The sequence below is a fragment of the Bidens hawaiensis genome, unplaced genomic scaffold (assembly GCF_021521415.1).
Source record: "Bidens hawaiensis isolate Kalapana, Puna unplaced genomic scaffold, B.hawaiensis_p1.1 tig00006636_1, whole genome shotgun sequence".
In the NCBI taxonomy this organism is placed as follows: domain Eukaryota; kingdom Viridiplantae; phylum Streptophyta; class Magnoliopsida; order Asterales; family Asteraceae; genus Bidens; species Bidens hawaiensis.
The window spans coordinates 116407-143712 of record NW_027491450.1 but is presented as its reverse complement, the minus strand read 5'-3'; the positions used below and the strand labels follow the sequence as shown (position 1 = coordinate 143712).

At 39.1% G+C, this 27306-nt stretch overlaps 2 protein-coding genes, 1 non-coding gene and 2 pseudogenes across 4 annotated transcripts in view; 2 read left to right on the top strand and 3 right to left on the bottom strand.

Annotated features, from left to right (window-relative positions):
- Positions 1-5439: 5439 nt before the first annotated feature.
- Positions 5440-8123, bottom strand: LOC143633262 (protein GRAVITROPIC IN THE LIGHT 1-like; annotated as a pseudogene). The gene is made up of 2 exons (XR_013153646.1): positions 7437-8123; positions 5440-6227 (listed from the first exon to the last, which is right to left on the bottom strand). The product of XR_013153646.1 is annotated as a protein GRAVITROPIC IN THE LIGHT 1-like (transcript).
- Positions 8124-9361: 1238 nt separating this feature from the next.
- Positions 9362-9463, top strand: LOC143633284 (U6 spliceosomal RNA). The gene has a single exon (XR_013153650.1). It is a non-coding gene; the product is annotated as a U6 spliceosomal RNA (small nuclear RNA).
- A 2654-nt stretch (positions 9464-12117) lies between these two features.
- On the top strand, positions 12118-13952 carry LOC143633261 (protein OCTOPUS-like). Its single transcript, XM_077101600.1, has 3 exons — positions 12118-12493; positions 12555-12588; positions 12639-13952. The coding sequence occupies exons 1-3, from the start codon at positions 12157-12159 to the stop codon at positions 13786-13788; spliced, it is 1521 nt and encodes a 506-aa protein (XP_076957715.1). The 5' UTR covers positions 12118-12156; the 3' UTR covers positions 13789-13952.
- Positions 13953-15956: 2004 nt separating this feature from the next.
- LOC143633282 (uncharacterized) overlaps positions 15957-27306 on the bottom strand; it is a 50445-nt gene continuing 39095 nt past the window's right edge. The window contains exon 6 of the mRNA XM_077101613.1: positions 15957-16423. Within this exon, the coding sequence (XP_076957728.1) occupies positions 15961-16423 (463 nt within the window). The 3' untranslated portion in view covers positions 15957-15960. The remainder of the gene's footprint in view (positions 16424-27306) is intronic.
- Positions 20254-22528, bottom strand: LOC143633270 (nuclear intron maturase 4, mitochondrial-like; annotated as a pseudogene).

The window sequence follows — 27306 nt, the reverse complement described above, 5'->3', positions numbered from 1 at the left end:
TCCAATGAAGTGTATGTTCCACGATGGAACATTCGCCGAGGAACAACCCTTCGCACCCCTGTGGAGTGCGTGGAATGGGCTCGTCACGCTGCTCCCAGTGGTGCGTTGGGGGAAGCCATGGCTAGATACCAGGAGGGTAGGCTAACCAATGAGCTTCGGGTTCTCCTGGCCCGAATGCAGCCGCGTGTCGAGCTGCTTTGTCGTGAAAACGACAAGTAAAAAGCAGCTCGCCTTAAAGAAGTGGCTCAGGCGCGGGCTGTCCGGGAGGAGAACCAAAGGCTTTCCGCAGTGGCTGCGGAAAAGGAGAAGGCCTTCAAGGCCCTCGAGGTTGAAGTTCAGGCTCGATTCGAGGCCCGTTCCAAGGCTGCCCAAGTTGTTAATGAACAGCTTCGGCTGGCTAAGGAAACTGCGAGGAACGCAACCGAGAGGGCCACCAAGGCTGAAGCCGTTGCTGAGCCTCTACGCGTGGAGAATGAAGAGCTTAAAGCCAAATTAGAGGCTCTCCAGCAGGCTCATGATGCCTTGGCGATGGAAGACGCCAAAAAGCTCCAGGAGATCTTGGACCAGAGGGGGGTGCTTGACCATACTGAGCGGAAGTTAAAGGGCGTCGAAGAGGCTGCTGCAAAGGAAGTGTTGCTTGCCAACCTCAACAAGAGTGAAGCCGAACGCGCCTGTAACGAAACTCAAGCTGCCCTCCAAGAAGCTCTGGTTGCCAAGGAATGGCTTCTTCGAGAAGCGTTGTCTCAGGTATGTTTTCATGTCTTTACGCTTTTCTTTGTAAATAGAAAAGGTTCTGATACTTGTATTTTTTCTTTGTAGGTTGTGCATCTGGTCTTCTCAGAGACTTCTTATGATGATGCTATGAGCGCAGCCCTCAACGCTTCTCACGAGGATGGGGAAAAGGCCGGCTTCCTGCTTGGTCTAGGGTTCGTTGAGAAAGGCATCCCGCCTTCCAACTTCCCTTTGTACAATGTTGATACTGAAGCTGTTTACGACCAAGCAGTGAATCAGTACGCCGCCTTCCCGCATCCGGTGGTGGAGAAGGTGAATGAAGTTGCTGCTGCTGATGATGGGCTAGCTATACTTAAGGCTTTCCTTGAACTGCCACGCTCTACTGACAGTGCTGGTCCAAGTGGAAGTGGCCCTGAAGCCTGATCCTGAAGATCCCTTCCCACTGCTAGGATAGATTTAGCTTGTATAGATTTATTTTCTTGTAGGCGGGTAGTTACCCGGCCATTCTTGTAATGAATCATTGTGAAATATAAATCTTTGTGCGGGTAAGACCGCTTCTTTTATTGGATTCCTTGCTTTATAAACGTTATATGACTTGCATACTTTAGTTTAAATTCGCAATTTTCCAAATGTTTTTAGAATAAGTTAACCTTTGAACGTGGTAGATAATAGGTTGTGAAGTTTTGCTTCCACTTTCGTGATTGTGCGGGTAGGACCGTCACTTGCACTTAGTAGGATGGCTAAACTTTACATGCGTCTAACCTGCGTGTAGGTTTTCATCATCTTTTCTGAGGATAAGTTAACCTTTGAACGTGGTAGATAATAGGTGTGAAGTTTTGCTTCCTCTTTCGTGATTGTGCGGGTAGGACCGTCACTTGCACTTAGGAGGATGGCTAAACTTTACCCATATCTGACCTGCGTGTAGGTTTTCCTCATCCTTTTTGAGGATAAGTTAACCTTTGAACGTGGTAGATAATAGGTGTGAAGTTTGCTTCCTCTTTCGTGATTGTGCGGGTAGGACCGTCACTTGCACTTAGTAGGATGGCTAAACTTTACCCATATCTGACCTGCGTGTAGGTTTTCCTCATCCTTTTTGAGGATAAGTTAACCTTTGAACGTGGTAGATAATAGGTGTGAAGTTTGCTTCCTCTTTCGTGATTGTGCGGGTAGGACCGTCACTTGCACTTAGTAGGATGGCTAAACTTTACCCATATCTGACCTGCGTGAAGGTTTGTCGTTTTTTGGGTTTATGCGGGTTTTGCCGTCTTCCCCATGCAACGACTTTCCACGTAACTATGCGGTGAAAACCGGCATATTAGTGTTGAATAAATTAACCGTTCGACGCGCGGTTGTTAATAGGTTAGTGTTCAGTTTCCTCTTATCATGATTCATGCGGATAGACCGGCACTTTCATTTAGTGGGATAACTGAACTTTTCCCCTTCAACTGACCTGCGTGAAGGTTTGTCGTTTTTTGGGTTTATGCGGGTTTTGCCGCCTTCCCCATGCAACGACTCACACTTATGTATGCGGTGAAAACCGGCATCAGTGTTGATAGTTCATAAAGTATAAATGTAAAATCATCAGCGTCGATGTTTTAAGGAGAATCATTTCCATTAGAAGTGGCGCTTGGCCTTTTCTTTACAAATTTGGAATTGATTTACATGCAAACTGTGTAAATGAGCTCCCTTCCATGTTGTTGGGATGGGAGTGCCATCGAGCCGATACGCACCTGGTTCGGGATCTCGTTCTTTACGCAGCATGTAGTCTCCACATTGAAGCTGGAATTTTATTCGTGTTTTCCTCAGCCGGGGTTCTACACGCATCAGCCTGCTCAGCGTTCATTGCGCCACGAGGTGCGCGAGCGTCCCATCTCTGACAAATGCTTCGACCATGTCCTTTACGTCTATGCATTCTTCAGTGTTGTGGCCTTTTGTCCTGTGAAAGTCACAGTATTTGCTCCGATCAGCATTGTGACGTTGTCGGATTATTTGAGGCTTTGGCCATGGGAGCTCCTCGGTGGCGAATATCTCGGTGACGCTTTTGGTGAGCGGCGTCCATCTGGAGTTCTTGTTTGACTGTACATTATCCCTTCCGCCTAACCGATGCTGCAAGCCGGATGAGGTGTCAAAGTTTACCCTTGACTGCCAAATGCCTAGCTTTCGCTTTTTGTTTAATCGGGCGGTAAGGACGTTGTCTTCTCTTGTTTTCTGGGTGTAGAGGTTTGTGCTCTGTGGGAGATATCTATCCAGTTGTTTCTCCGTTTCCGCAAAGCGTTTAGCTGCTGTCATGATGGCATCCCATGTGGATGGCATGCCATCTTTTCCTGTTAAGGTGCGGATGAGCTCTGGGTCGTTCGCGCCCTGAATAAAGGCAGCGCGAACAAGATCTTCGCTAATTTTACCCAGACTTAGCTTCTTCGAATTGAAGCGAGTGATGAAGTCTAGCAAAGATTCGTCTTTTTCTCGAATGCTCTTGAGGATTGTCCATTGCTCCTCGGTATATTTTCTTTGCTGGCTGAAGTGTTGGCTAAACTTCTGTTGGAAGTCTGCCCAGTCGTAGATGTGGTTGACCGGTAGACGATCGAACCACGCTCTAGCAGCCCCGTCAGGCGTCATTTGGAACATGTAACACCACGTGGGTTCCGTCCAACTACTGACGGTTGCCCCCGCTATGAATCTGTTCAAATGATCATCTGGGTCGGATATACCATCATATGTGCCTATGCTGGACATTTGCTTGGCACTTTTTGGGGCAATTGCTTCTGCAATATCCCTTGCAAATTTGGACGTTCCCGCATTTGCAACGTTTGGTCTGAATGTTTTGGAGAAGTCTCGTGGACTTCCACCTGTGCTTTTTGGTTTGAAGGCTTGTCCAAAATGCCTTTTCGATTGGTTGTCCGTTTCCTTACGCTTCCCTTTTGCCCTATGGCGAGGGTTCGCGTCGGAGTCGGACTCCTCCGAGTCATCCTCCCAGTATTCTTCGAATTCGTCAGCCTGTTGGACGGAACGCAAGCGTTCGTCCAACTCAGCTTGGAATTCCTTTTGACGTGCCTCCGCCCATGCCTTAACTTCATCAAGTGTTTGGCGGGGGAGTCTTGTTCGTTTCTCTAACTGGGTATCGGTGAATCCCAGTGAGCGATTATTTACTGCACTTGCCCCAGCTGGGGTAGTGTTCGTAAAATTTACTTCACTTGCCCCGGCTTGGGTAACCGGGGTAGTGTTTGTAAAGACTGTGTTGCTGGTATTCCCCCCGGTAGCTGGGGTTTAATATCGTTAACACTTATCTTCTTTACGCAGGCGTGGATGTTGACGCATTCCAGGGTGGAGCGCAGAGTGGTACCTCCCCGCCAATGACGGTAGGCCCGGTCAGCCTACCTGAGGCGTCGACCCAGGCGCCTGCGCCTGCTTCCGCTGGTTCAGTTGCTCACTCCTTTGAGCCGACTGTTCCAGCTGAGATGACGTCACCGCCGGCTGTGAGTGCGATTTTTACAGCATCTTTCACCGAGCCGGCGGTTACTATTACTGCGGGTTCCGCGGCGGCGACTGCGGAATAGCATTTTAAACACAGAGTTGATGGTCGTTTCACCAATCGTCCGACCATTAGTTGATCCTATGAGTGAGCAATTCAAGGTCCTACCTGCAAACCCATGCAATTAAATTGTGTACATACAAAGGGTTGGTTCACCGTTTGCCATTATACTCTCTCTAACAGGTCACATTTCAATTCGGTCCTAACCTAACGATTATCATGCATCACCCGTGAAACCCTTTTTATTAAAACATGATAAGGATGTTTAAGTAGTTAAACCACCAATACATATAATTACGATATAATCTTGTTTTCAAAATACACCAATCTTAAATCTAATATGCTCCTCAAATGTCACTGTTGAGTATGATTTAAGCATGAGCGGAAAGATATTGTGTCTTTGCACAACTAACCGTTTTCAATTTATTTACACGTTTTAGGCATAGTCGTTCGTTTTAATTAATTTATTCTTTGGATTTTATGATTTGAATTTATGGCTTGAATTTTTATTTTCATTTTCATTTTTTGTGTTTTTTTTATTTTTTCTAATTAGATAGTATGGTTTTTGAAATTCAATTTTTGATGTGTTTATGTAAATTAGAGATGTATATAGAATGTATGTACGTATGCCTAATATAGAATGTTCATGTAACATGTGTAACATTGAGAAGCCCAATTCACAGCCTAATGAAAGCCCATCTAACATCAACAAGTAGAAAGTCCAGTTCACACTTCACAGTTTAGAAAATGAAACAATTCTGGGCTTTTGGCCCATAAACGTGGCCGGCCCAACGCTTCATACTTTATTTTTACCCGACCTGCTAATGCTTATATGGTTCGGTTCCCGGTTCTAACTCCTATCATTAACCCGGTTTAGCAGGCTCGGGTCGGGTGGGTCCAGTTGTGACCCGTTTCTCATCACCTTGACATCACCTTTCCACCCAAAGAATAAAACTTGGTGACCCAGCCTACCCACTCACCCAGAAAGAAACCCACAACTAAGAAAACCTCATGCCTCAACCCGAAACAAAATCATAAGTTATTTATCTCTTGTACGTACACCTACATTAAAACTACACACTCGTCTAGTTCCTTTCATGAATCATACCCAACCAAACACCCTTATCCTCCATTACCAATCACACCTAAATTACAACAAAATATTACACTCTCCACCCCTACAATTCACCCCTAGGTACAACATACACCCTGGCTTTCACAACATATCCATCTAAAACCCTAAACCCCGGACTCACTGGAAACCTAACCACATGTCCGGCAGCCACCCTACCTCCGGGAAACCTCACCACACTCTCCATAAACCGGTGATCAAACTCAGCACCTCTACTTCCTTCAAAATGAACCGGCTGCGGATCCATCAAAAACGCCAGCAGATGCAGCAGCCACACCGCCTTCGCCGCGGTCAAAAACTCGCCGTAGAATCTCGTTCGTGGATGATTTCCCGCTAAAACCTGACGCCGTTGTTCTAGATCACCGAATAATGACTCCTCCATCGTCGGATGGACGATGGATAAGTACTTCTTCGAGCAGAAGTTACCGAACTGACACGTCGGCAGGATACCAAGCAGCTCGATCGGGTCCATTGACTTCATGTCGCGGTACTGCGTGAAGCATTCGGATCGGAATTGGTTAGGGTTTAGTAAGGACGAGAGGCTGCCGTCCATGTAGAACGTCTCGTGGTCGAATCCTTGGAAGATTTTGCGGTTTACGTATGATTCGAGAGCGTATTTGGCGTGGTTTGGGCCGACGATGGAGTCGGTTATGGTGTTCGGAGTATTTGTGGCGGTGGTTGTGGAGGCTTCGATTGATCTCATGGTGGCTGCAATGTCCCAATGTGCTGATTTCATGAGTGAGAGGAGTAGTGATGTGAATGATTTTGATCCTTCTTTGACGGAGTTTACGCAGGATTTGAAAAGCTCCGGAGATGGCAATGGCATCGGGGAAACTGCAGATAAAGTACAATCAAAAACGCATAAATTCGAGTTTTTAATACTTTTACGGGTTGTTATATTCAAACACCACCCCCACGGTGTGTTAACAAGTGCATACAACATGCATAATTGACAAATGGTGTGGTTTTGATATCAGTTTATTCATTTTACTTGGTTTTGAATGTTTCTTTTGCCCTAACCGAAAACCAAACCAACTTGAAATAGAAATGTGTCCCGAACCGAACATTAAACTGATTTATTCGGTTTGATTTATCAGATCAAAACAGTTATCATACGATTTATCCGAATAGGCATGAATGCATGATTCCCGAAACTAAAAACTGAACCAAAAACCGAATTCACAATTTGGATATAGTCAGAAACCGAGTTGAATTCACAATTCAGTTCGTTTTATTTTGGTTACGAATATACTTTGGTTTTCGGTTTTTCACATAGACTAAAATTCCACTGCATAAGATATTTTTTTTTCTTATATTTAGGAGGTGTTTAGGATTCCTTATTTTTACCTCCTTATAATTTATAATTTAGAGAAGTCATAAGTCACAAGGACTTGTGTGATTTATCATAAGTTTTAAGTAACAAGGAGATAAAAATAAGGAATCCCAAACACCCCGACATCTCATTGATCAGACTATGAGACTATGATGTATTAACCTGGCTGACGTATTTACCTGGCTCAAGTAACTTAATTTGACTTGAACATACCCGAGAAACCATATTTTTATTTTTTGTATGCCTAATATTTTATTCTAGTAGTGATAAAAGTGAAAACTAAAAGCTGCATGGTACAAGTACCAAAACCAAAAACATAGTATGCTCATAAGTACTTGTACAGTACATCCATCACTACATAGTTGTAAAAATAAAAAAACTAAAAGAGAGAATTACTGTTTGTGTCCATGTGGTTTTAGGGCGGAGAGATAACGAGTCCTCGAAAAATTTGTGAACTGGTTGAGTCTTTGTGGTTTCAGAAACGAACAATTTAAGTCCCTGGGGTTTCAGAAACAGACAATTTGAGTCCCTGTGGTTTCAGTAAAATAAAAGTTTTACCCTGAAAGTTAAGCAATGACAGGAACTGAAATGGTTAGTTTCCAAAACCACGGATACTCAACCACTTCAAATATTTTATTAGAAACTCCTTGTTTCTCCGCCCTAAAACCACAGTTAACATTAATTTTCTAAAACTAAAAAGTTAACTTTACCTTGCATTTGACTAGCATAGTTGACTTTCTTCTTTGACTGATGAGAAGAAGAATGAGACCTACTTTTCCGGCCACCACTTCCACCACCACCACTGACACTAACCGCATTCAGCTTCTCCTTCAAATTCTCAATCTCCGCCTCTTTCCTCTTCATCTCCACCGTCATCTTCTCCATCGCCGCCTCATACGGCGCCACCACCTCCCTGAACTCAACTCCGGCCACCATCCTCTTACCAACCACCTCCGTCACACCACCACCTCGCAACACACTCCTCCGAAACCTCTCTCGCAACACCGCAAGCTTCTTCAGCTCATTAACAACCGTAACATCAGACGACCTCATCTTATCAGGATCCCAAGGGCAATGCGCCTGCTGTAAGCTAACGTACGCCTTCTTCAAACACGACACCGTTTCGAACACCTCGGTCATTAACGTCACCGTCTCGTTATCTCGTTCTGGCTTTACTGGCACCGGAGGACTAGGAGTGACAGTGAGTTCATCTGGTTCACCGTAACACCGTCGTCGGAGTGGTTGAGGTCTTCGTAGTCGGAATCGGAGTCGTCGGAATGGATGTTGCTGACGTAGTGACGGCCGGAGCCGATAGGGTGGAGTAAGCAGGAGGATGTGACACGGTGGATCAGATCTGAGAAGTTGGAGACCTTATTGTTCATCATATTGTATTGAATCTGTTATGTGTTATTAAATATTATTAATATTAAATATTAAGCTTCAAAATAATCCAGTGTTTGATCTTTGATTTTGGATGTTGAAAGTGAGAGATGTGTTGGAGAGGACAATGGGGATTGATGAATTAGGTGGCATAATTAAATTGACCCATGGGTCACGTGACCCACTCTTTAAACCTTGCTAAAATCATGGTTCAGGGCCTTTTCTACTTAATGGGCCCAATCACTTTTTTCTTTCTTTGAAAAAGTAATTCCTGTTAGAAACGCACTTGATTAGTTGGTTTAAGTAGAGCTGGCAAAATTGGTTTTTTCTAGTACCTAGTTTTGGGTAGAGGTGCACAAATCAGTTAACCAGTTAATCTATAACCGGTTAATTTTTTAACCGGTTTTTTGACGGGAAATAACCGGTTAGACCGGTTAATTGGGTCGGGTACTAACCAGTTTTGATAAATTACTTAAAAAAAATCGGTTAACCGGTCGGGTAATAACCGGTTAAAAACCTGGTTTAAATAAAATAATAATAAAATCGGTTAACCGGTTACTAACCGGCGGTTAGGATCGGTTAGTAACCGGTTAGGATTGGACCGCTTACTAACCGGTTAGCATTTCGGTTAGAAACCGGTTAACCGGTTTCTGTGTACACCTCTAGTTTCGGGTATGACCGGGTATTGGCAATGGCAATACCCAGATCAGGTTCGGGTCTGGGTATTTTGTGAAAACCCATACCCTATACATCATATTTGGGTCGGGCATGGAATCGATTATTCTAAAACCAGGTATTTGAAGTATTGAAAAAACTCCTATTTTCAGGTTTTTTGGGATTTTTTCCCCTATTTTTTTTCTAATTAAATGGGCCCATGGGGGTAATTAATTACACACGTGGCCCACTCTTTTTATGATTGATGAACTATAGAAGAAGCCTAGAAGGTGTTGAAGCTTTTACAAAATCATGGGTTCATGGCCTTTTCTAGTTTGTACTTATGGGCCGGGCCCAATAACTTCTTTTTCGAAAGTAAAACACTTGATTGAAGTGCGGGCTTATATAATTGAAATTAGTAAATTGAAATGAAAAGCAAAGTGTTGAATGTGAAAATGGCATCCCGGAATGGGACGCATGAACTAATGAACCTATTGATTTGATTTGAAATGGGGACAATGAATACTTCATTAGTGGTTAAACACTTTAATTCGATCTATAATTGTTGACAATCTAAAAAAGGAAATATGATGAGCGAGAAGTTTCTTTGGGGGCATCCAATAAAAGTGGAATGATACAGAAAATGTTAACATGACTCATGCGCAAGATGACACGTACAAATCCACGAATGATTTAAATTTCTGAGAGAGAGAGAAGCCAGAATATGTTGGTCTCCGGATGTTAATTGCCGAGCCCCTTCAGTTTTTCCTATGATACATGTGTAAATTCCTAACCAAACTTGATGATATTTACACCATAATACTTGGCGCCAGATCTGGCAAGCCTAGGCTGCTGATTGCTAAGTGGGGCGGATACGGCAAGCCTGGACTGCTGATTGCTATGTGGGGTGAACAACTCTATATTCGATTCTAACTTCTGGGGTCTTAGGAATTATCCAACCCAAAAAAGGGTTTAATTAACTTTTTAGTAAAGTTAAGAGCTTTCATATGTATTCATATCTTTTAGTACTTATAAGTGGAAAAGAAGAAAAAACTAATAAAAATGAGCAAAGAAGTATTATTTGACTAAATATAAAAAAGACGTTGGAGGTTTTTTATAAAGATTAAAATCTTTTAAGAATAGACATGAGTTTTAACTAAAATTTCGTGGATATGGTTATATGGATGAAGAATCACAAAAGACTATGTCACCCCAAAGGGCTAAACACTTACAAACACAAAAGACTATGTCACCCCAAAGAACCACACATTCACTAACTTTGTAAAAATATTAATTTTCCCTCAAACAATACAAACATGCTTAAAAACGTTCATGAGTTGTCTATCCATCCAGGAGGTATGTGTATGGTAAGGTAGTCTATGTTGATATGGTAAATTATGATGAGTTTTCTAACCATGAGTTAGATGCATAGTTAGAACTTAGAAGACAGGTTATCCAAATGAAGAGGTAATGTGCAATGATTATAAGATTATATCCATGAGCCCGTTCCAGCTGTCCTCCAAACCCGACGAGTGGCTCATATGCATCCGCCCGTCCTCTTTACTCCACTCCCCGAATTTTACAGATAAATTAGAAACCGAAAACATTTGAACAAGTGTCAAGACAAGAGTTTGGCCCGAATTTTACAGATAAATTGGAAACCGAGAACATTTGAACAAGTGTCGAGACAAGTGTTCGGCCCGAATTTTACAGATAAATTGGAAACCGAAAACATTTGAATAAGTGTCGAGACAAGTATTCGGGTATGAAATTAATTTAATAAGTTTTCACGCGTATGAGACATGTATGGTTATAACTTTTAAATAATACTTAGCTCGATTACCCGGACCATACATACCGTAAATGCTTTTCCCATTTTGTTTTAAATATGTTAATTTGCTGTATTTAGGCGGTAATGAATGTACGTTTTGGTGTTACAATCTAATACCGACAAAATTTGCATCAATTCACAACCACCACAGGCGAGTTTTATTTTATTTTTATATTTTTTATGTTAAATTGTTGTAATTGGGCTCTGGCCAAGTTATTATTTGGTTAAGTTCCAATTATCCGAAATCAACCGAATTTGCGTCAACTTCCATCTACACCTCACGATTTAAATATGGCTTTTTATCGTAAACTATACGAGTGCCATTGCTATTATGTACGCTTGCGTTTTCAAATGTTTTCAAATTTATTATCGCACATAACAACCGAATTCATTTTGAGATGGTGTTGCAGAGTGACAAAGTTTTGTCACTTAGTTTGAGATAAAAGGTAAAATAATAGGATGACTTTTGAGTACATAATAATGTTATTTGTTATTTGATGTTTGTATTTACTATTTAACGGTTTGTTTGCAAAAGATACCTTTAGTTGTACATAGGAGCATCCAAAGTTCCCGATAAATGAGGTTACACGAGGCATTGTATTACGGGCAGCATTTACGCACAGTATCCTATAGTTGGGCAGAGTGCACGTGCATCCTGTCCCCCTGCCCGCGGTCAGTGGCATCACTCACACAAGCCACAACTAGAGAGTAAAACCAATTTTCACTTTTCTCCACATTACTTTCCCATTTGAAGCATTAAACACCTAACATTTTATAAAAGGTTAAAACGTTACATTTGCTTTTGCTTTTGCTTTTACGATGCTAAGCTTATAAATATAGATATTCGTTACACATGTTGATGTGCAGATATACATGAAAAGTAACTAAAAAGGAATAATGTTTATGTCACATATCTTTTTTGGCACGGTTTTGTCAACTTGTCGAGACAAATGACCCAAATCACAAAATTTGGACACAAGATTAGGATTTAGAGATGTGAATTGTCCGGTTTTGCCTGGTCTCAATGAAATTTATGGCCATAATCATTGATTATGATTTCGGAAAATGACAAAAGTGGATTAGTCACACCGAACGCTAATTGATTTAAAAATTTTATAATAGTAAAAATGGTTCATGAATGTAAAACACTTTTTTACTTTTTCAAAAGACTCAGACCACATGAGATCTTTACGGTAACATACGACTCACGAAAGATGATACCAAACCGAATATCTAACGACAATACAAAGATATATCCGCGTTTTCACAGTCACCCATACTTTTTATCAATGTAATGAGTTAATATTTTTCCAAAGTTGAAGGTACACATTTGAAAACTTAACCCAACATTATTAAACCACATCATCACCAACACAAAAGTCTTCCTTCCATGGAGTGTGGGGTTTATCAAGGGTTTCTCTGATAAACACTCAGACCCACTTTTAGTACACATTACAAATAATAGTAGTAATAATAATAATAGTGATTCATTCTTCTGTTATCCACCATACCTAGCTTAGCTTCTGTCAATAATAATAATAATAATAATAATAATAATAATAATAATGCATATCCGTACCAAACCCAGAAACCCTTCTCGCCGGCGCCGTGTTTCCAACTGTCACCGCCACCCCGGTGAATCTGTCACCGGATTCTGCGCATTGTGTTTACGAGACCGACTGGCGGGTTTAGAGGCTCCGGTACCGGTGCCGGAGTTTCGCAGGAGTAAGTCTGTTTCTGCCGGAAAATCTGCCGGAAAATGCGAGGCGTTGGACGATTTGGATTCCGGTTGCCGGAGAATGTCGTGTGATGTTAGGGCGCGTAATTCTTTATCCGATCTGTTTATTGTCGATGATACCAAGAAGACTAGGGTTTCGGATTACGCCGGAGATGAAATTAGGGGTTTGGATGACGCCGGAGAAGATGAAATTAGGGTTTTGGATGACGCCGGAGATGGAATTAGAGGTGAAATTAGGGTTTCAAATTTCGCCGGCGATGCAATTAGGGGTGAAATTAGGGTTTCACATTACGCCGGAGTGGCAATTAGGGGTGAAATTAGGGTTTCAGATGACGCCGGAGATGATATTAGGGTTTCAAATTACGCCGGAGAAGATGAAATTAGGATTTCAAATTACGCCGGAGAAGTTGAAATTAGGGTTTCGGATGATGATGAATTTGAATTAGGGGATCTGAGGACGATGAAGGAGATACTCGAAATGGAATTGGATAATAATAAAAAGATGAATTTCTGGAACACAGCTTCCGTTTTCAGTCGAAAATTGCGAAAATGGCGGCAAAAGCAGAAAGAAAAGAAGCAAAACAGGTGCATCAGTGGCGAAACCGACGTTGACCCGTCAAAGTTAGGTCGTTTTTCGCAAACTAGGGAGGTTGAAGATTACAAATTAGGTAGAAGATCTTGTGATACCGAGCCTCGGTTTTCGATCGATGGGCATCGGTTATTGGTTGAAGATCCACGGATTTCGTTCGATGAGCACCGAGCGTCGTGGGACGGGTACATGGTTGCGAGGACAATTCCGCGTCTACCACCGCTGCTTTCGGCTGTGGATAATATGGCGATGGCTTCGGTTAATCGGGCGGCAACTGTAGTGGAGAAGCAGCAGATGCATTCGATAAGCGAAGATGGTTCGGGCCCGTCGGTTTCGGATTGTTTTACATCGAATGTTGGAAGCAGTTCGAGTTCGAGTACGAAAACGTTAGGATTAGGTGGTGATGATGTGAAATCGGTGTCAAATGCGCTTGTTTCACCTGCGAATGACGTTATTTTTCAAGGTACAAAGTTGGTTATTACTGAAAAGGAGTTGAAGGATTGGCATTTGAATTCTATGACAAATGATAATATCGAATCGGTTTCTAACACACCCGATTCGAGTGGTAAAGCAATGGCGGCAAATTCGACAAGTAGGTGGAAAAAGGTGTGTAAGCTATGGGGTCATAAGCACAAAGTTGGTGATAAAAATGGTGACAAAAAGAATGTTGAAGACATTCAAGAAAACAGGAGTGTGAATGTTGTTAGAAACAACCATGGTTTGGTGAGTTTAAGGAACAGGAGTACTAGGTATTCAACTAGTGATCTTGATAGTGGTTTGTTGAGGTTGTATTTGACACCATTTAGGAAGTCTAGAAGGAATAAGTCTGTTAAAAGCAGGGCTCCATCAATGGGTATAAGTGGTTTGTAATTGTAACTGAAGTAAGATTTTGTTGTTGGGTGGTCTTGTAAGTTGTAAGTCTCCCATAAATGGGATAAATCTGTAGATCTTGTTAATTTGTTTTTTGTGTTCAAAGGTTACTGTATTGTGGTTGGTCAGTGATGGGAATAAATGAATAATAGAAGTTGTAAGGTTGTATGTTGTTTATGTTTTTCACAAGTGATGGCATACATACATGATTTTATAGTTTGTGACTTTGTGGTTGTTTGTTTGGGGGGCCGAAAATGTCCATGTCAGCATGCTTTAGTGTCATGATGCAGCGTTGTAAAAATCTCGACTAGACGTCGATTAATTCCAATTAATCGCTAGTCCTCACTTTACTGATTAATTTTAGACTAATCAGGAAATTTATCAGTCAATGGTCAAATCCGGCCAAAATCATGATTAATGGTTTTTTCTGATGAGGTTCTAGTCAAAATCGGTAGTTTCTAACTAGATTCCGGCCAAAATCAGCGGGTTCCGGTGAGATTCCAGGAAAAATCATTGGTTTTGAGCGATATTCTAGCTAATTTCCGACCAAAATGTGTTTCTGTATATATAAATTACATGTAAAAATATGTGTGTGTGTGTGTATAAAACTGAAACTTATAGATTAAAGTCCGATCCAATTGATCCCGGTCACCCCACCACCCGACAATCGAGTAGTGATTTTTACAACACCGGCGTCATGCGACACTGCCCCTTCCACCACCGATTCTCTAACGGGCATTAGCTCAATTTTATTGTTCACCTCACCATTTCGTTTATTTAATTATTATGAAAATAATTCATTCCACCGCATATCATCCTACCACAACACTCTAGTCAGGGCCGTCTTTGAGAATTCAAATACCTAGGCCGAACATACAAAAAAAGGCCCGTAGGCCCTAACGAGTAACGAAATATATAAGATAATTTTTTAACAGGCATTAACGTTATAACAATAAAAATAGCAAAAATATAGAAATAAACTCAAATACAATAATAGCTAACAGCTAACCGATGATTCGTGAAGCTCTCCTAGCATTCTTAACAGCAAATTGTTTGATCACCTCTTCGCGGTTTATATTATCTAAGATTTCGCTCTTGATAGCTATCATCGCCAATCCATTATGTCTTTCTTAGACATTGTGGATCGTAAATAAGATTTTAATAACTTCAATTTTGAAAAACTTCTTTATTTGGATGCCACCGTGACCGAAAAACTTCTTATTTATTTATTTATTTATTTATTTATTTTAATTAGTTTGGACCCAATACCACAAATGGATTATGGGAACACAAGATTGGGCCCAATATATAACAAGGAGAATAAGATTTATTTATATTCTACAAAAAAAAGTAATATATATATAAAATTTTATGCCCCCGGAAAGTAAGTGCCCCGACCGATTGTCCGGGTTGCACCACCCTCAAGCCGGCACTGACTCTAGTTAGTTAAAATGCGCAAACTCCCTTTGTGAAGGCGGCACATGCGGGTCACAAAATGCCCCCGCTCACATAGTCCAACCCATACCTCACATAGCGTATAGCAAATGAGTGTGCAAGTTAGCTGGTCCGAATCAGCAAGAGGTGGGGGCATTAAACACACACCGGATGGGTTAACGGGGTGTTGGGGGGGGGGTAAGGGCGGATGTTATAATGAGTTAACGCTAGAAGAGGCGGAGGGGGTGGTGCTATGACTTATGAGTGGTGGTGCCCCCAACGCTATAACACAACTCTCAGCCTAAAAATAGGTTTTGTTTATAGACTTGTGTATAAATGCTTTCATTGTTTGTGAGCCCATCCCCATCTTTATATTTACATTAAAAGTCACTACATTTGTTTCTTCTATTCAATTAAATACTATTTTTTTTATCTTTTTTTTTTTTTGGATCAATATGCAACTATACAGAAGATTAGAGGCCAAAAAAGAAAGAAAAAAAGAACCCTCCTCTACACTTGTTACCACTAAGATCCTCATGGGCTGAATAACTAAATAAATTAAACTTTTTGTTTAGATACATATTGTTTACTGTCTGATAGGTAAATTCATGGTGTATTCCAAATAGTGAGATATATGAAGAAATGAAGTTCAGAATATGATTATCACAAAAATATGCCACAATAACAGACTTAGTATAACTATTAGCTTATCATACACACACACATAAAATCGAGAATTTACTCGGGTCTAAACTCTATGCCTTGCACACTGAGATCTTCCGGTGACCTGTCAATGATAGAGTCCAAGCCAATACGGATCGATTTCTCTATGAAGGTAGTACCAGTTTGAATTTTGCATACGTGAACTTCCATCCAACCATCGTTCCGTTTTTGTGGAATGCTTTTCAGTTTGGGTCTATTCAAAGGGTTGTGGGAGATTTGGCCAGCCTTTGTTCTAATAACTGGAGTTTGAGGATTAAGTAAATAGATAAACTGACAATGACCAAACCCTTCCCAGGTTGTACTAGTTTGTATCACTTTCAGAGGAGACTGGTAATCGGATAAACCCTCCTCAGATATGTTTCTTGGTAGTTTGTAGACCAGGTAGCATGCATATGTTGTTTCAGGCGACAATAATCCAGAGTAAATTATGCAGACGATACTAAAAGATTTCTTAGGATCACAAGCAATTTCGTCAAATCTGCAGGAAAAAACACATCACAGGTAATATGTAAGAATTTAGAACATCGATATTGGATAAACAAACAATTTTAACAGCAGATTAACACATGAAGAAGCCGGTCAAAGTGAGATTGATACAAGAGTTTTAAAAGTTCTTAAATTATATATTTAAAAATAATAAACTAATTTGATTAGTTGAAAAGAGTTCTTAAATTTGGGACTTCTGAAATGAACCTCATATATGTATATACACTTTGATTTATTATTATTATTATTATTATTATTATTATTATTATTATTACTATTATTATCACTATTACTATTATTATTATTATTAGGTGCTAAAATTTATTAAAACAGATTCTTTTGCATGCATCACAAGGGGTAAAGTTTTGGTCATGTTTCACAATGGCGACCTCTTGAGACATGCCGTTTGAGATCAATTGCCCTGTGAAACATGAGAAAGATTTTACTCAATATTTGGAAACCCCAAATGATAAAAGTTCCATAAATAAGTGAACTTCCTGTCGAGCGGTGCATTAAACGTTTGGTTTGTTTGCAAGTCAATGTATATCCAAAGCATACCCATGTCTGCAAGAAAACACACTGCTGGGAGAAGAAAAACAACCTTCCATTTGTCTGATACCAGTTCCACTGGTTCTTTAGAAGTGCTAAATGTGCTGGTACCATAAGACACCTCTTCCCATTTTTAGCAATAAAAAACCACTGTAATCCCAAAAAAAAAAAAAAAGAAATAAGTAAATAAACTTTGTTCAAGAATAAAGAATGATTAAGAAAGGATATAAGAATCCCATAATTGATTTATATCAAATATACACCCACCTGATCATTATTCAATTGAAACCCTTTGCAAAGAATATAGTAGAGTTCCTTCTTGGTTGTCCATTTAATACTACCTTCTAACCATTTTATTATGTCATCATAATAGTTTGGCAATTTGTTCTCCCAGTATGTGTCATCTGATTCTGATATAGTTTGCATATCAATTTCATCATCCTCTAACGCTTCATGTTCCACCTTAATCTTATGATCCAAGGAAATTTTTAAAATTTAATAACAATAGTAGTACGATGAGAATAATAGTAGTAGTACGACGATACATTTGTTAGCTTACTTTCTCAATGGGCTGAAACTTAATGCCTTCTATTACATAGTGACGAGAATAATCCATAATGCCCTCAAACGAAATTTCAAGATCAAAATGTCTCCCTTGGCTTTCAAACTGATACAATTCAGCCATCAACCATCCATCTTCTCTCACATCTGCGAGGCATGAAACCGAAGGTTTCGTCTCCCCTTCCAATCTGTATCTGATGCGTAAATAACACGGTTCAGCATAACCAATCCTGGTATATTTGAGCACAAGATTTACTGTGTATGTGATTTGTGGTGACAAGAATTGAGTTCTGACATGCGCTTTGAACTTCCCATGACGTGTTATATAGCAGTTGTTCGGGAGGAATCTGCAAGAGGAAGAATTAATATTGGTACATTACAATATGCTTAGGATATAGTTTGAAAACCTAGAAAGAAAAGAGGAAGACAAGTACCTTGAACCCAAATGGACCTCATTTCTATCAAAGGGAATGACACAGTTTGCGGCAGATATCATTTCACAATGCTCACCATTCTTATTTAATGAAAACCACTGTTCAATGAATAATATTTCAGAGTAGAATTTGAAGTGCAAAGATTCATATGCATACTCATCTAATTCAAATATATAATCAACTAATCATATACTGTTCATCCTAAATTAATTAATTCGTATACGATCTGGGCAACAATTTCCTCATCATATGAACTTTAGTTGAATATATATGATGATACAATAGGAAGATAAAGCATCTATACCATTCACCAAATGATTTGCATTTGAAGTAGGTGCTAGAGACATAGCTAATTACCGTTTTGCCCCCGTTAAGGAGAATCCCTTTGGAGAGACATGACTTAAGTTCCTCTTCTGATTTGTAGTTTAGAGGATGTACTGCAGTCTTAACTATCTTTTCATAATCCAATGGATATTTCATCCATTCATAAGTCTCCTGAAATTCAAGAGCAGCCTTGAGCTTTTCCACAACAAGAGACATTGTAGGTCTCCCCTTAAAGTGATAGCATCATGATCTCCTTCCAGAACTCCGGGTCACCTTGCCCAAATTTACGGTCTAGCCGCTTAAAAGCAACCATGCTTCTCCCCTTAAAGTGACAAAGTTCTCCTACATACACCTTCCCAAAACCACCAGTTCCGATAACTTTGCTGTCATCAAAATTGTTGGTGGCTGATTTGATCTCTTTAAGTTGGATTTTAAGTTGTTGAAACTCCTTCAAGAAAGTCTCCATTAATATTGTTGCTCGGTAGGATAATATATAATGAGAAAATCAAATCAAAATTTCAAAGCAATCGCAGATGGAGATGCTAATATACTTAAATGGTCTTAAAAATAACCAACAAAACGGCATGAAAAATTCACAGGTCTCGAAAGTGGATGATGATTAAGAATGAATTCAATACACACAAAAGATATGCTTGATTATACTATTTCAATGGGAAGCAGAGCCTTAATATAAGTTACAAGTAGCAGTATTTAGTGTTGTAAACTTTGCGTACCTAGATGATGAATTCGATCAAATATTCAAACCTGTGATATTGATTTCATTCTTCATTAATAATCAGTGGCATGGATTAATCTTTGTATCGTTTGAGAACTTTTAAATAACCGTACTTGTGGGTTATGCACAATGATTTATCGGATAAGAGATTTCTGTAGATGGAATTGAGTTTTCATTGTTCTGTATGTGGATGAAGAACCAGAGAACTAGTAGCTGTATTCTTGTTTTTGTATATATTTCATCGACAGAGATATTCCAGGGAATAAAAAACATCGACCATATCATCCCATAACCAATTCCCTATGATCCCAAACAAATTAATTAAAAGCCCGCTTAACATTACACTTGAGCCCAAGTAAAATAATTACTTAAACTCAAGTATAACACCCAATAACAAAGCCCAAGTTAAACAGGCCTGCACTCCTGCGTCACCTAACTCTATTAATCTCTAACGTTATTTCCTCAATCAACAAGTTAAACCAATAACACTAAAATTACCAACATTTAGTTGTAACTGAAACCACTAAACTAGCTAATTTTTGTTTTAATATGTATTACACGAACGCAAGATTAACAATATATGATTTCATTAAAAATGTTTAATTCCAGCTATTATAGCCTAATAAATTTACAAGTGGTAAGACAGCCAAATTTTATCAGTATTCCAAGGAATCTCATGTGCAGATACTATCACCCACCCACCAGAAAAGAAAGGCTCAAGAAGATACGCATCCTTTATGCGAGAAGAAGGCTAAAGGAATAACGGAAAACTTTATAAATCCACACTTGAAAAAGAATTCAAAAAGGGGTAGCGGCGCAGCTTGTTGCCCGCTTGCCTTCTGTTTCGATGTAATTTACATATTATATTGATGTGTTTTTGGCTTTTCAATATAGAGATGAACTGATGAACAATTATGCAATAGTTAGTAACTGGACTGGATATTCAGACATCTAATCAGACGCCTAACAGGTTTACTGACTGCTCAGACCGGATTAAAGAATCAATTTCTATAAACACTTTTGAGAGAGAAAATGTAAATTTTACCTCACGGTTCGTGTCTGATACGAGAATCTGCGATCCCCTGAAGGTTGCTTCTGTTCCCCCTTGATTATATCTTTCGTCACAGACAAAGGTCTTTCAAGTCAACCCAACGGTATACAATACATAGACTACAAATTTTAAATATTTAACTTTCCCACTCATTTAGACAACTCGACCAAACAGAATAAACTTGCTAAAACGAACCGTAACGTAATATTCATTTCCAGTCATCAAAACAAATAGATTGAAGAGATGTATGCCCAACAAACAAATCCTTTAAATGTTGTTTACACAACCCGACCCGCCTCCTATGCAAACTCGGATGAACAAAGCTCGAAAACCCCGTTTTCTGTTATGAATTTATGATCCAGCCCGATTCAAGTCTGATCCAGGCCCAAGTTAAGAGTTAAACAAATAGGCCCAACCTGGTAAAGAGCGATGATATAAGGAGTAAACGAAGAATAGCATAGGTATGAATGAATTTGTAGAAGAAAGTCTATTCTCTCATCTCCTTCTCTTGTAATAGGATTCTGTTTTCCCATCTCTTTCTTGTAACCAATTTCTTATCAGTTAATGAATTATGAACCGATTACTCCATAGATCTCTCGTGTTGATTGTTTAGTTTTATTAGTTCACTTCATTTTCCCAACCGGAAACTTTTGCCTTTGCACAACATGCGCTGTGTAAATACATGGTGCAGCCTCCTGACACCCAGTTACAAAGCAAGTGCACGGTCTAGATTCTCTCACAACTCTCGCCAAAGATAACAAGCACAAACCACTATGCTTAACTCTATACAACAACCCCTCATCATAAAAAAGATCCCAAGATTCCAGAATCACGTTAACAGAATCTTCTGTTTATGAGATTTTGCTCAAATCTGATTCAAACTTCCTCTCAATCTCTGATTCAAATTTCCTAACTTATTCATTAATAATAATCTTTATTTCACCAAAATTATCACATAAATGATACCATTTAACCCATCGTGTTACAATACCGTTATACCAATCAATAATATTATCATGATCTGGTAAAACGAGTGTGTGACAAACACGCGGGTACCCTTCCCGATTCACTATCCCATAGCGATGTAAACACATTCTTATCGCCTTTAACGGGGACTCGGTAATGTAACCCGACTCGGAAGAAATGGTAGATTCAGGTAAAAGGTTGACCATTGACTTTGTCTCGGAAGTGACATACTTTTTTACTTGATTTTTGAAATGCGTAAAACGAGTCTTTTAAGTCTTCGAGTAGTGCCTTTTCGGTTATTAACTTGGATAAAATATATTCTTTGGTGTCATGTCTTTTGAGATTTAGGCCTTGCATCCAAAGTTTTAGTAAGAATTTATACCAATGATCGGTTTCCATACCCGGTTTACGGAAGCGTGACACGTGGCTCAAAACCGAGGTACAGTCAGCAAGATGATTGATTTCAGACTCTTTGACTTTCTTGAATCCATTACCCAAGACTTTCTTCCCGGTTCTGACCATCCCTTTGTCCCACGCCTCTTCCTTCTGCAATGCAAATAACTCAACCTTTTCCTTTAACTTTTGAACCGTTCTAACCGCAGGACTCTCTTTTACAGTCCTCTTAATACTATTGCCGGTAAATTTTACTCCCTGAGGATCGTTACATTGCAAAATATTTATGCTACTGTCAACATTCAAATAAAGTGATCCCTGTATGTAGGTTTCAATTTCTGACTTTAAAGCCAGACTCACTTCTTTGGAGCCCTTAACTATGATAAGAATTTCATCCATTAACCAACAACAGTGCACCCATCTGTCTCCTAAACCAGCTACGGAGCTTTGACACGTCACATGGACTTTCATCAGGTGTATCAAGAACCTCATACTTCATTGACAAATTAAGAATCTCGCGGTCAAAGAGGTCAAGATATATATTCATTAAAGCCGGAGACAGCACACCTTCTTGGTTTCCGTTCAGCAATTTGAGAAGACTCGTCAACTACACAAGCTAAGTTGCTAGCTAACGACAATCTGTCAATGCTAGTTTTATTATTAACGGGTTAGAGATGAATCAACTGAACGACCCATGTATCTTTTTCCTGTGAGGACACAAGAATTGAAGTCATTAATGTGTTCTTGCTAGAAATAAAAGAAGATTTAAAGAAAACTTTTGGGCGGGATTACCAGTGTCAACAGCTGATAAACTGGCCGAAATAAAATTAAACCAATGAAGATGTGCGGTCCTGTTCATAAGTTTCCTCCTGCAAATCATTGGTAAACCGTAGACCAACAGACCACAGTTTTACGAGTCAAACCCTACTCAAAACAGGTCAGTTAGCCGGTTAACAGGCTCACAAGTCAAACCCGGTTCGACGCAAACCTAAAATTAATGTCAGCCACACGAACGAATCTAACAAAAAGCAATGAAGCAAACAGCATATGCATTTCTACATTAATGATTAACCCATTACCCATCTAATTCATCGGAGACGACGATCAGATGGGTCCGTGGCCAGTCAGTGATCCAAATTGGCCGTTCAAAAAAAAATGTAATTCATCGGTGAGCTTGCGTGCTGCATGCAAGCATACATTCAACGTATTCATATAGAGCTACAACTAGATAGAACTGTACAGCACATATCTCTTTTATTACTGTTTTATTATCGCTTTGCAGCTGACTGGCCAAAATAAGTATATATTTTGGTTCAGACATTTTATCAAACACCTGGTATGCATGTTAAAACATCACATAGATATATATGTGAGCATTTTATTAAACATTAGGTTAGAAAGCAAGCTTAGCTCGGTTCGTAACGAGCCAAACTAGCTTGGTTCAGCTCGAATTATTATACTTTAATATATTTTATCTTTGTATACATATTATATATATTTTTGAAAATGTTAAAAATAAGAGGGATGTATCCCTTCAACATCTTAGATCCCAATTCCAAATATAAACAAGATGTTAAAAACAAATCAGTTCTTATTTCTCAAAACCCCTGCATTATTGCTGTTGCGGGTTGGTACGGATGCTCATGATATTATTGTGTAATCTGAATACGATTATGAATTGCTTTTAACTCGTTTTGTAATCTGTTGAACTCTTTATGGACTTATTTGTATTTGTTTAAGATTTATTATTAAAAAAAAAAAAACTAAGACAAATCAAGCCGAGCCAACCAGTGTAAAACTAAGCTGGGCTTGAGCTCAAATTTGCCACGGCTTAGCTCGTGAACGCCCCAGTCCAATTCTAACATATATGACGAGTTAAGTTTGTTTTTAGAGAAAAGTTCCTAAAATAAATCATTTTAGGACAGGGATTCTCGAAATAGCCCATTTTTTTGTACATTCCCATAATAGCCATACAAAACTCATCGGCAAAGACATGTTTTGAACCAAATCCGTCTTCGTCGGCGACGAGCTTTGTTTGCGCCAAACAAAACCAACCACTTGTTCCAAATCCGTCTTCGCTGATAATTTTTATTATTTATATATATATTAAAAGGCAAGCGGTGAAGCTTGAATTGTTAAATTTTTGTCACAAATTGTGACATTTAAACTTTAGTTTTTTGAAGTTTGGGCACAAACTTTTATCTACTACATTTTAACTTGGTTCTTTAAAAATTAGCCATCAAACGCTTACATATTCAATTTTTACCTTTAAACTTTGAAAATGAAACATTTGCTTTTTCAACTTATACCTTTACTTTTTGGCCCCTTAACTTTAGTAATGAAGGTTATAGCCTTTTAACTGTCACAATACTTTTAGTCTTAAAACTCTTGCCATAAATCTTTTATCCTTTCAACTTTGACCACTAAACTTTTAAGCTTTCAACTTTATCCATAAGGGTTTCAGACTTTCAAAATTTGACCACAAAGCTTTTACTGCTAGAAATCAAACTGTTACCAAACAACTTCCCTTCGCATGTTACCACGTCAGCAAGGGGGCAATTTTCATTTTAGGGTAAATTGATTTGTAGCCCAATATTGCCTCATCACATCATACATACATACGTACATATGTATGTATGTATCACACACACACAAGCAGACATGTATTTGTCCCCCCCTCCAACCCACAAATTACCCATTTGTAGCCCAGGGAGGCGGTATTGTAGCCCATCATCGCCCAAAACATGAGGATTTATCGCCCTATTACACACACTTTAAAAGACATTTACATATTTCTCTTTCCACACTCAATTTATTCTTTATTATCATCTTTTAAATGCAATTAGTTTAAAGGTTTAGTACTTAAAAAATAGAAATTGGCTTTAGATTCACTATCTTTTTGTCAGGTTTGCCTATAAATTAAATAAACTTTTTCGTAAAATGTAAATGCATTGATTCAAGTTCTGGATCGATAATCAAGCACGAATTAAACGAGTAACTCTCGTTTATTAATTAGAAAATATAACTTAAAAAATTAATTATAACTCTCAAACCCTAACTGGTTTGACTCTTGATGAACCCTAACTCGGTTACATCATATTCACAATCTATAATGTCTAACATTACTCGATTTATTTAGACTAACATAACTTGCTAGTTAAAACATTATCAAATATAATAAAACTCTAATTGCAACCCTATAAACCCATTACATATTAATATGAATCCCACGGGCCCAATAGGTCCAATCCGGTCACCTACGCATGACGGGCCCATTAAATTGGAAATTACGTCCGACATTGATGTCAATATGATAGCATGATTGGCTTAACATTCACTATCTAATTTTTTCTAATATAAAACATTCACTATCTAATTTTTTCTAATATAAACTGGAACAGAGAGAAAGAAAAACCCCTCCTCAACAGCTTGTTGCAACTAAGAGCTTTAGGGAGTAACAACAAAACAAATTAAATTTAATGTTTAATTAGATACATATTGAGATATTGTACCCTGTCTGCTAGGTAAATTTATGGTGTATTCAACAAGTGACACATGAAGGAAAAAAGTGAATCAATATAATTACTGAAAAAAAATCAAGTTTCAGAATGTAACTACAAAAAAAAAAAAAGAAGAAGAAGAAGAAGAAGAAGAAGAAGAAGAAGAAGAAGAAGGAACCCACAATAACAGACTTAGTACATCAACAAATAATTATTGGCATGCCATATAAGAAAAAAATTGAAATCTACCAACTAAGCCAATACCATACATACATACTGCAAAATGGAAGGCCAGAAAGCAACCCAATGCCTTTGACCCACTACAATCAAAAACATAAAACAAACATGTCAAAATAAGCTAACTGTTGATGACCCGTTAACCTAATCCGATAAAACGAACCCGTCAAGATTAGCCCTACAAGGTCTAAACCTCAAGCCTTGCACACTAAGCCCTTTCACTGGCGAATCAGTGATAAATTTCAAGCCCATACGCATCAAATTCTCTCCGAAGGCAGTACCAATTTGAAATTTACATACTTGAACTTCCATCCAACCATCGTTCCTTTGTTGCGGAATGCTTTGCACTTTCGGTCTATTCAAAGGGTTGTGGGAGTTTTGGTCAGCCTTTGTTCTAATAACTGGAGTTTGAGGATTAAGTAAATATATAAACCCGCAATGACCAAACCCTTCCCATCTTGTACTAGTTCGCATCACTTTCAGAGGAGACTCATAATCTGATAAATCCTCCTCAGGGATGTTTCTTGGTAGTTCATAGACTAGGTAACATGCATATGTTGTTTCTGGCGACAATATTTCAGAGTCAATTTCGCAGACGATACTAAAAGACTTCTTAGGATCACAAGCAATGTTGCCAAATCTGCAGAAAAAACACAAATTATAAGTATTATGATCATCGATAAACAAACAATTTTTGCAGCGGATGAACACATGAACTATGAAGAAGGCGGTCAAAATGAGACTGATATAAGAGTTTATAAGTGTTCTTAGAGTTCTTAAATTATATATAAAAATAGTAACGGATTTGATTGGTTGATATAAGTTGTTAAAAAAGTAACCAAGTTTAAAAGTTTTTTTATCATGTTTTGTTTTTGTTTCAATGAGGAAATCTTTTTATCTGTTTTTTGATGTTGATGTGGAGTGGTAACGTGGACTTTATTTTTTATTTTTAATACAATTAGCGTTTTTTTTAAATATAACTACACATATTGCAAATCCCGTCCCCCACATGTTCTCTTCCACTGCTTTCTAGACGCAAAAAAAATCCGATAAGGCTAGATTTGAAGATTTAGTGACCCGATTTGAAGAAAAATTGCATGAGTGACCTATAACTAGAACACTTTTGAAAGTTGGTTACTATTCTGTGAGATATTCCCCCACATATATAACCTATAATTTCTTTAAAAAATGTATTTTTTACTTCGGGTGCCGCATTTTGTATGGATCACAATGGGTAAAATTTTGGTGATGTTTCACAATGACGACCTTGAGACATGCCACTAAGATCGATTGCCCTTATGAAACATGAAAACGATTTTACGCATTATTTTGTTCTGTAATACATGCTTGATGCTTGTATCTCCAAACACATATTTCATTTGTTTAATACATGTTAGTTAGTTCATATCGGGTTTTAGCCCGTATGTAGTTAGATAGTTAGACAAAGCCCATGGGCCTATTATTGGATGTCATTAGGTTTTATTCCTTGTATATATAGGAGTGTTCACCATTGTATTATTCATTCACTAAATAAACATCCTCTCTTTTACATGGTATCAGAGCTACGGCTCTCGATCCAAACCCTAGCCGCCACCTGATCAGAATCCAGATCTGAAAGAAAACGAGTTCCGGTCTCGTTGCACAAACCCTAGCCGCCACCACAAAATCCTTTTTCACCGTCACCGGAAACCCCCGATTTATTCTTCCTGAAAAGCCGCCGCCGAACCCCTGCCGCACGCGCCCCCACGCGCCACCGCCGCTCTGCCACTACCACCTACGCGCCGTCACTACTACCACCTACGCGCCGGCGAGTGACGGCGCGTGGCCACTTTTCCGGCCACCGGACTTTTTCCAGACGTCTTGTTTTTCACCTCCGACCCTCCCTGTGGTGATAGTTTTCCGATTCGGACACTTTTATTTTTCTGCCCCAGCTCGTGTATTCGTTCTTGCTCGGTGTTCAAATCTTCAGCTTCTATGGCCAACAAAACTTCAGAAACTAAGATTGCTCCAGGAATCATCAACTACTCTGCTGTTCTATGCATTCCCATTAAGCTTGACTCCAAAAATTGGAGTTCGTGGAGTCTCTTTGTCCAAAAAGGCATTACTAGTGTGGATAAAGACGAC

What these genes read in the sequence shown, in the direction of transcription:
- LOC143633261 (XM_077101600.1), top strand. Translation starts at nt 12,157, where the DNA reads ATGCATATCCGTACCAAACCCAGAAACCCTTCTCGCCGGCGCCGTGTT. An exon ending in CGCCGGAGATGAAATTAGGG is followed by an intron (nt 12,494 to 12,554) that starts GTTTGGATGACG and finishes AGATGGAATTAG; the next exon opens with AGGTGAAATTAGGGTTTCAA. An exon ending in TTTCAAATTTCGCCGGCGAT is followed by an intron (nt 12,589 to 12,638) that starts GCAATTAGGGGT and finishes AGTGGCAATTAG; the next exon opens with GGGTGAAATTAGGGTTTCAG.